General features: G+C 37.9%; 1 protein-coding gene across 1 annotated transcript in view; it reads left to right on the forward strand.

The window, feature by feature from the left end:
* The window catches only part of SYCP2L (synaptonemal complex protein 2 like), a 70678-nt gene that overhangs the window by 41430 nt on the left and 19459 nt on the right, over window positions 1-9789 (forward strand). The window contains exons 17-21 of the mRNA XM_007466416.1: window positions 925-1072; window positions 1851-1900; window positions 4156-4285; window positions 5369-5442; window positions 5618-5687. Of these exons, the coding sequence (XP_007466478.1) occupies window positions 925-1072; window positions 1851-1900; window positions 4156-4285; window positions 5369-5442; window positions 5618-5687 (472 nt within the window). The remainder of the gene's footprint in view (window positions 1-924; window positions 1073-1850; window positions 1901-4155; window positions 4286-5368; window positions 5443-5617; window positions 5688-9789) is intronic.

Below are 9789 nucleotides of genomic sequence, written 5' to 3' on the forward strand. Positions count from 1 at the left end.
CCTCACTTATATTTTTATTTTTTAATCTTTATTGGAGTATAATTACTTCACAATACTGTTAGTTTCTGTTGTACACCAAAGTGAATCAGCCATATGCATAAAGCATTTCACTTTGAAATGGAAAGTCAGCATTAGTTGTAACAAATAGTTGGTAAGCCCCCAAATAAATATGACGGAGAATAACAAAGTTACATTGAATTGTACTTTTCCTTGTATTAGGCCTTGAGCCGAAAGTCTGTTCTTGCTTTGTTAAAAAAAAAAAGATTATGAAGTAGGAGAGAAATATTAAAGACCTACTAGCAGCTGAGATTTACTCCGAAGAGAATCAGAAGTGTTAATGAATTGAAAAGAAATTTTTTGCTGAGTCGGTGACGTGGTTTTGTTCCTGTGTGTGCCCGTTTCCATCTCTCCATTGTTGTTCTTGCTTTGGGAAGCAGAGTGCTTTAAGTCTGTTGTCAGTACGTTAAAAAAAAAATCTCTGTATGAGCAGTAAATGAAATTTTTTTTCCTAAAATAAGAGATCATGGGCTTCAAACAAACAAATTAAAGCTCCTTCTGACTTTCTTTTAGTGGTGGTTCTCAGTCCTATGGGTTAGTGTTTTGAAGTTAGTGTTGGCCCAATAATCAGGTGCATCAGCTTTTGGAAAGTTATCTACCATCTCTACAAGCTACAAGTATTTGATTAGAGAGGATTGTGTCATCTTTTACTACAGCCGCTTGGTGGAGAACTGACTAATGAAATAATCATCCTCTTTTTCTCCCTTCTCCTTACTCCTGTGCCCTTTTATTATGTAAGAAAGCCCAGTCTTCTAGAAGAAGGAGTTACTTCTCTTTTGTCTAACTTCATAGTCATATGTTTAATTGCACATAAATGGTACTAACGTCCTTTTAATAGTTCTCATTTATCACCTGTGTTTGTAAAAGTTTAATTATAGGAAACACCTCTTCTCGGAGAGTAATGAAGATTCAAGTACTAGTGCCAGTGAACTGTCTTGGACCAGTAACCAAAAAAGGAAATCCCTAAAGTCATATCCTAGTAGAAAAAAGATAAGAACCAGAAGTAACATAAAAAGTAAGTTTGGGGCTTCCCTGGTGGCGCAGTGGTTGAGAGTCCGCCTGCCGATGCAGGGGACACGGGTTCGTGCCCCGGTCCGGGAAGATCCCACATGCCGCGGAGCGGCTGGGCCCGTGAGCCATGGCCGCTGAGCCTGTGTGTCCGGAGCCTGTGCTCCGCAACGGGAGAGGCCACAACGGTGAGAGGCCCAAGTACCGCAAAAAAAAAAGTAAGTTTGGTGTGTGTTTTCTTTCCAGTCACTTTTCAAATAAATTATCAGATATTAATTTTTCAATACGTGATGGGAGCAGCGTGTGCCAAAGAGATGTGATCACATGGTCCTCCTTCCCTGGTAGACGGGAAAGGGAAAATGTACATATGTAAAACGGTATGAAAGAATATGGAATTGACCAATACTTGTTAAATTTGAGCCGTGGATAAATGGAGTAAGGAGTTCAGATAAGAGGAATCTGACGTAAGCTGAAATCATCAGGAAAAGCTTCAAGGAAGAGCTGGGTGGGACCTCAGCTAATGCTTGGGAGAATAGGATTTGAAGAGGTGTGGTGAAGGGGAAGCATTCTAATTAGGTAAAACTAGAAAGACGTGAGAACAGCATTCAGAACAGGATCTGGAGCAGAGAATTCATGCCGGGTAGTGAGGAACAAAGGTGAGTAATTAGATCATAAGAGCTAGACATTTCAGCAAGCTGTGGCAAGTGGGAATTGCTTCTAGTGTGTATCTGGGTATTTCTTATAAGTAAACTTACCCACTGTACTCTTATTCCCTTCCATTCTAGCCTTGCCACTTTTCCCCCTCAGTAGTGGCAGTGACCTTGAGAAAGATGAAGTAAGTAAATTTTGTCTGGGCTGCCGTGTGCCCTCATGGTGTAAGCTTGAAACAAGCTGATCTCTTTAAACCACCTTTATTTCTCAAAAAACTCCTTTCTGAAATATGAGAAGAATAAACCAGTGGTTTACTAGTATGTAAACCACTTTCAATAGAAACTTCAAGGACTTCTAAACATTTTATATGAATCTTGGATAAAAATTTAAGATCTTTTTTCATTGGTTGCAAATTTGTTGCAAGATGTTTATTATGAACTAAGCTTGAAATCTGGGCTTTTCTGATTTCCTGCAAATGTATGCTTTTTTGAATTTATATTTTAAAATAAACTTCTTGGTTTAATTCTTCCGTTAGCTCTCAGTTTGTTGACATGTTACTCCCAAAGATTTTAACGTTTTAAACATTTAAGTCTTTATTTTGCAAGCAGTTGAAATGCCTTCAGCCATTTCAAATACTGAATAAGCCCTGAAAGTTTCTTAATTCCTCTCAGTTATCCTTGTTTTATATCAAAGTAGGTAAGAACATGGACACGAGTGTCCTCTGGGCCAATTCAGAGCTTAATTTATCATGCTTTTAGCTGAATTACCTCTCTAAGCAGTTGGCTTTTGTTCTTTGTCAAATGAAATTAGATAGATAGATGGTATATATAGTATAGTGTGTGTATATATATACTGTATATATGATATTTTATATAAAATATGTAACATAATATATATAATCATGTATATATGATATGTATTATATATAATTGTGCACATATACTTTATATGTATAAACTATATATACTTATATGCTTTTAGCTGAATTACCTCTCTAAGCAGTTGGCTTTTGTTCTTTGTCAAATGAAATTAGATAGTATATATAGTATAGTGTGTGTATATATACTGTATATATGATATTTTATATAAAATATGTAACATATATATAATGTATATATGATATGTATTATATATAATTGTGCACATATACTTTATATGTACAAACTATATATACTTATATGTATAAATATATGTGCATATTACACGCATATAATACATATCTAATATATGTACATACATATATAATACATACATGTACATATATTTTATATATGTATATCTACACACACACACACACACACACACACACACAAACTGCAGAATATAGTGCAAAGTGTTTAAGGGTTTTCGAAGGGCAGCTGCTGGGATTCTGAGGGCATGAGCAGCACCCTGCTTACCTGTGCAGAAATAGAATGTTGTTAGTGCCCTAATAGCTCGTCATCTGCCCTCCCTGCTGACCTGCCTTCTGCCATCAGCCTGGGGGCGCGGGGTGCTGCCCTCTGTGAGGCTAAGGGACACTCATGTTCTGAGGTGACCGAGAGAGTTTATAGCTCAAACCTGTGAGCCAGAGCAACTACCTAAATATTTGTCGAATAGTTCAACCTGAGATAAGGAGTTATCAGTTAGAAATAGGCCAAAAGAACAGTTTTTAGCAATATACAATTTTTTAGAAAAATAGGTACCAAAGAAGAAACAGGAAAGCTTTGAGAATCCGTAAATTTAAGGTGTGCAACTGACAAGAAGTCTATGCTGATCTTCAGTGAGGGCATTGCTGACTTTATACAGACATTGGTATCTAGAACTCACTTCTCTGTGCTGGAGTTTAAGAGAATAACTTAGAAGCAGGGCTTGGCAAACGTTTTCTGTGAAGGGCCAGATACTAAATATTTCAGTCTTTTCGGGCATGTGGTTTCTGTGGCAGCCATTCAACTCTGCCATTGTAGCGTGAAGGCAGCCGTGGACAGTACTTAGATGAGTGGATGTGTTGCGTTCCAATAAAACTTATATTTACAAGAACTTTATTTACAGTGAGCTGTAGTTTGCTGACTCCTGAATTAGAGCAGTGGTTCTCAGACTTTAGTGTTCAGAATGACCAGGATGGCTTGCGGAAATGCAGATTGCTGGGTCCTGTCCCCAGAGTTTTTGATTGAGTACATTGTCATTGGGGCTTGAGAATTTGCTTTTCTGTCAAGTTCTCAGGTGTTGCCGAGCCTGTGGTTTGCGAGCACACTTTGAGAACTTTGACTTGGAGTCATCAATTGATGCCTGACCTAATGTGCTTCCAACCCTGCGATCTTATGGTCTTACTGGTTTTTTCAAATGGAGCATATCCAATACTTAATCATTTAAAAAGGATGTTGGAAGTGTCTTGGAATGTTTTGATAACATTCACAACTACTCAAAACAAGTTAACACTTTATAAAAAATACTATATTTCAGGCTAAAATTCTAACACCATTACGGAAAGATACCTCCAGGCAAAATAATGTCACACCTCCAAAAATTTCTGGAACGAAATTTCAGAGTAGTTCTGCCTTTTTAACTCCTGAAGATTCTGCCCAGAAGATAGGTATGTGATTTTCTGTCAATCTACGTAGAAAAAATTATATTTTGGGAAAGGTAGTGTGAAAAAGCAAAATGTATTTCTTTTAATATCTGTTGAAGAAAGTGTGAAAGTATGATTGATCTCCTTTTTTATGCCCTCATTAACAAAAGACAGAGGACATTGTTTTAATTCTGTTTTAACATTTGAGATCAGCTTGTGCATAAGAATTGCTGGTAATCTTCCACTTTAAAAATAACAAGAAGCTCAAATGATGATTTATTGCAGGGCTTGGTAAACTTTTTCTGTAGAGGACCAGAGTAATTACTTTTTGCTTTTTGGCCCCTAGAGTATCTGTTGCATCTATTCAGCTCTGCATTTGTACCTCCAAATGAGCCAGAGACAAGATGTAAACCAATGGGCATGGCTGTGTTTTTATAAAACTTTATTTATAAAACCAGGTGGCAGACTGGATTTGGCCTGAGGGGCCAGAGTGTGCCAACCCTTGACCTGTAAGGTTTATCTTAGCCCCCATTGTATTTTATTAAAACACTTCAAATCTGTTTTGAATTGGTAAGAGTAGGGATTTTGTTTTCTTCACCTCTGTCATTTTAGAGCATAGCACATTGGCAGGCACATAATGGCATTAGCAAGCACATGACTGCCAGCCTCTTAGTTTGGCTGCCACTGGGAGAAAAGGGGAAGGAAAATAGGAGAGAGGGAAATATAGCAGGAGAGAGGGAAATATAACAGAGAGAAAGAGGAGTAAGGGAATGCATCTAAGAGAGGAAGGAGAAGGACCACGTTGAGGTGGTAGAATCCTTGCTGTGTATTTGGGGCCAGATGGGCAGCTACTAAATATGCTGACCTAGTAGGTAACTGGCTATTCATTTTATCTACAGACCTGTAACCCCTGTATACCCTGCAAGATACAAAGTGGTTTTTGGTTTGGGTTTTTTTTTTTTTTTTTTTTGGAACTGTGTCCTTTTGCAGGGGGTAGGGCAGTGGATGTTGAAATTTAATTTATAGACTGATAGTGAAATGTTATTGCCTCAATTGCCTCTCAGTGTGTTTATTCCCTTAAAACTATTCATTCTCTCTAATACTCAGAACTTCAAAGTCCCCACCCACCGAGCGATCTCTCTTCCTTGGAGCACTCAGATGTTGAAGAAAATGTATCTGAGGTATTGTACCATTTAATTGTTCGTTATTCATCTGGTTTTCCAGAATTAATATTATATTTGCTTAATGTACTAGCTTAATGTACTAGCTTATTCCTTCTTAAGGGATAATGTAGCACCATGTGTTTCTTATTTTGACATGAATACATGCATTTGTGGCCTTTTTTTTTTTTTTAAGACTGTGACCCAAGAGTCATTGGTGAAAAGTACTGGCTTCAAACATAAACTGCAAAACTTGGAAGACAGAGGTGAGAGAATTCTAAACTTCTTTTTGCAGAATAAAGCAAAATTAATCTGATTTTGGCAGACTGGGCTGTTATTCAAATTTAGGCAGATACAGTCACTATACAGAGTGACAATTGCCAGGCCTTGGAGAGGGCAGTGCCATCTGCTTACCAGCTCCAAATGTGCCTGAAGGTCAAGGGGAGGAGCAGAGGTTTTCACTCAGGAACAAGAACGTCTGTGTCAGGAAGCATATAGCCTGGGACACAAGTCCCATCAACCAGCATGCCTCCTCTCCCACCACACAGAAGGCAGTCCCCTACTATTATAGTGTTGTCGCTTTCTCCCTTTAGATCTGTTAGTGTTTGCTTAAAATGTTTAGGTGCTGTCATATTGGGTGCATACATTTACAGTGGTTACGTTCTCTTGATGGAGTGACCCCTTTATCATGATGTAGCGAACTTCTTTGTCTCTTGTTAAATTTTTTGACTTTAAAGTCTGTTTTGACTGATATAAGCATAGCTATTCCTGCTTTCTTTTGATTTCCACTTGCATGGAATATCTTTTTCCATTCTTTCACTATGAGCCTATGTGCGGCCTTAAAGCTGAGTTGAGTCTCCAGTAGGCAGCATATAGTTGGGTCATATTTTATCCATTTAGCCACTCTGTGCCATTTGATTGGAGAATTTAATCCATTTACATTTCTTTTCTTTTTTTAAAATGAATTTTTATTGGAGTATGGTTGCTTTATAATGTTGCGTTAGCTTCCACTCTCCATTTACATTTAAAGTAATCATTGATTTGTAAGGACTTACTAATGCCTTTGTATTGTTTTCTGGCTGTTTTGTCGTTTCTTTTCATTTCTTCCTCTCTTGCTGTTTTCTTTGTGGTTGATGATTTTCTATAGTGGTATGCCTTGATTCCCTTTTCTTTATATTTTATGTATCTACTATAGATTTCTGCTTTGTGGTTACCATGAGGCTTACATAAAACATTTTTTGAGATATAGTTTAAGCTGATAACTTCTATTGCATACAAAACTCTATCGTTTTTCTCTCCCCACCCACATTTTATGTTTTAGATGTTATAATTTATCTCTTTTTATATTGTATATCTATTAGAAATTACAGCTATAATTATTTTAAATATTTTCACCCTTTGACCTTTATTCTAGAGTTCATTAACACACCACTGTATTACACTGTTACAGTATTCCAAATTTGAATATATACTTTACCAGTGGGTTTTATATTTTTTAATACATTTTCATGTTACTAATTAGCGTTTTTTCATTTCTTTTGACAAACTGCTTTCCACACTATTTGTAAGGCAGATCTAGTGGTGATGACTCCCTAAGCTTTTATATTTCTGGGAAAGTTTTAATCTTTCCTTCATTTATGAAGGACAACTTTGCCAGGTAAGTATTGTTGGTTGGCAGTTTTTTCTTTCAGCACTTTACACGTATACATTATCCCACTCTTTTTTGGCCTGTAAGGTTTCTGCAGAGAAATCTGCTAATAGCGTTATGGGTGTCCCCTTGTACGTGAGAAATTTTTTTTCTTTTGCTCCTTTTAAAATTCTCTCTGTGTGTTTGATTTTACACAGTTTCATTATAATGTGTCTTGCAAAAGATCTTTGTGGGTGAATCTTTTGGGGGTTTGAGAGCTTCATGAATTTGGATGTCCAAATTTCTCCCCAGATTTTGGAAGTTTTCAGCCATTATTATTATTTAAAAAAATAATTAATGAATTGATTAATTTTTGGCTGCGATGGGTCTTCACTGCTGCACGTGGGCTTTCTCTAGCTGTGGTGAGAGGGGGCTACTCTTCGTTGCCGTGCGCGGGGTTCTCATTGTGGTGGCTTCTCTTGTTGCGGAGCACGGGCTCTAGGCACAAGGGCTCACTCAGTAGCTGTGGCTCACGGGCTCTAGAGCGCAGGCTCGGTAGTTGTGGCTCATGGCCTTAGTTGTGCCACGGTATGTGGGATCTTCCCGGACCAGGGCTCGAACCCATGTCCTCCTGCATTGGCAGGTGGTTTCTTAACCACTGTGCCACGAGGGAAGTCCCTATCATTTAAAAAATTTTTTTAAATTTTATATTGGAGTATAGCCGATTAACAATGTTGTGATAACTTCAGGTGCACAGCAAAGCAACTCAGCCATACGTATACATGCATCCATTCTCCCCCATCAGCCATTATTTATTTATTTATTTATTTTTGCGCAGGCCTCTCACTGTTGTGGCCTCTCCCGTTGCGGAGCACAGGCTCCGGACGCGCAGGCTCAGCGGCCATGGCTCACGGGCCCAGCCGCTCCGCGGCATGTGGGATCTTCCCGGACCGGGGCACGAACCCATGTCCCCTGCATCGGCAGGCGGACTCTCAACCACTGCACCACCAGGGAAGCCCAGCCATTATTTTTTAAAATAGCTTTCTGCCCCCTTTCCCTCTTTTATCCTTCTGGGACTCCAGTAACGTGTAGATTGTCTCCTTTTTTTAAAATTGGGATATCATTGACATGTAGCATATTAATTTCATGTTGCATATTAATTTCAGGTTTATAACGATGATTTGATATTTGTACATATTGTAAAATGATCACAACAATAAGTCGAGTTAACATCTATCCCCAAAGGCAGTTACATTTTTTTTTTTCTTGTGGTAATAGCTTTTAAGATCTACTCTCTCAGAAACTTTCAAATACACAATAAAGTATTAACTATAGTCGCCATCCTGTCTGTACATTACATCCCCAGGACTTATTTTGTAATTGGAAGTTTGTACCTTTTCACCCCTTCACCCACCTCTGGCAACCACCAATCTGTTCTCTGTCCCTATGAGTTTGGTTTTGTTTTTTGTTTTCCTTTTTGATTCCACATATAAGTGAGGTCATACAGTATTTGTCTTTCTGTCTGACTTATTTCACTTAGCATTTTGCCCTCAAGGTCCATCCGTGTTGACACAAATGGCAAGATTTTATTCCTTTTTTATGACTGAATAATATCCTGTTGTATAGATATACCACATTTTCTTTATCCATCATTGGACACATATTGCTTCCATGTCTTGGCTACTATAAATAATACTGCAGTGAACATGGTGGGTACATATATATTTTCAAGTTAGTGTTTTCATTTTCTTCTGTTAAATACAAAGAAGTGGAATTGCTAGAGTATATGGTAGTTTCATTTTTAATTTTTGGAAGAACCTCCATACTGTTTTCCATAGTAGCTGCACCAATTTACATTCTAACAGTGCACAAGGGTTCTCTTTTCTCCACATTTTCACCAACACTTGTTATCTCTTGTCTTTTTGATAATAGGAATTCTAATAGGTGTGAGTTTATCTCATTGTGGTTTTGGTTTGCTCCAATCATCGATGCACCTGTTGGCTGTCTGTATGTCTTCGGAAAAATGTCTATTCAGATTCTCTGTTCTCATTTTAATCTATTATTTGGTTTTTAGGCTGTTGAATTATATGAGTTCTTTATATATTTTGGATATTAACCCCTTGTCAGATGTACGATTTGAAAATATTTTCTTCCCTTTTGTAGTTTGATTTTTCATTTTGTTGATGGTTTTCTTTTCTGTACAGAAGCTTTTTAGTTTGATGTAGTCCCAACTTGTTTATTTTCGTCTTTGTTGCCTTTGCTTTTGGTGTCAGATCCAAAAAATGATCATCAAAATGGATGTCAGGGAGCTTACAGCCTGTATTTTCTTCTAGGAATTTTACGATTTCAAGTCTTACATATAGGTCTTTAATCGATTTTGAGTTAACTTCTGTGTATGGTGTAAGATCGTGGTCCAGTTTCATTCTTTTACATGTGCCTGTCATGTTTTCCTAACACCATCTATTGAAGAGAGTTTTTTTTCCATTGTATACTCTTGGCTTCTTTGTTGTAAATTAATTTGATTGTATATGCCTGGGTTTATTTCTTGGCGGTTTATTCTATTCCTTCAGACCTTTTCTATGGCTATGCCTGCTCCACACTTTTCTTTCTCTGGGGGACCTCTGCAGATCGCACTTTCTCTGGAATCTGCATGGCCAGGCCAGGTGCTCACAGCCTCCTGCTGCTTTCCCTATGGCAGTGGTGGATGCTCAGGCTTGTGTGCTTAATCCCCATCCTGCTGA

Source organism: Lipotes vexillifer, unplaced genomic scaffold, assembly GCF_000442215.2.
Source record: "Lipotes vexillifer unplaced genomic scaffold, Lipotes_vexillifer_v1.1 scaffold444, whole genome shotgun sequence".
Lineage (NCBI taxonomy): Eukaryota > Metazoa > Chordata > Mammalia > Artiodactyla > Lipotidae > Lipotes > Lipotes vexillifer.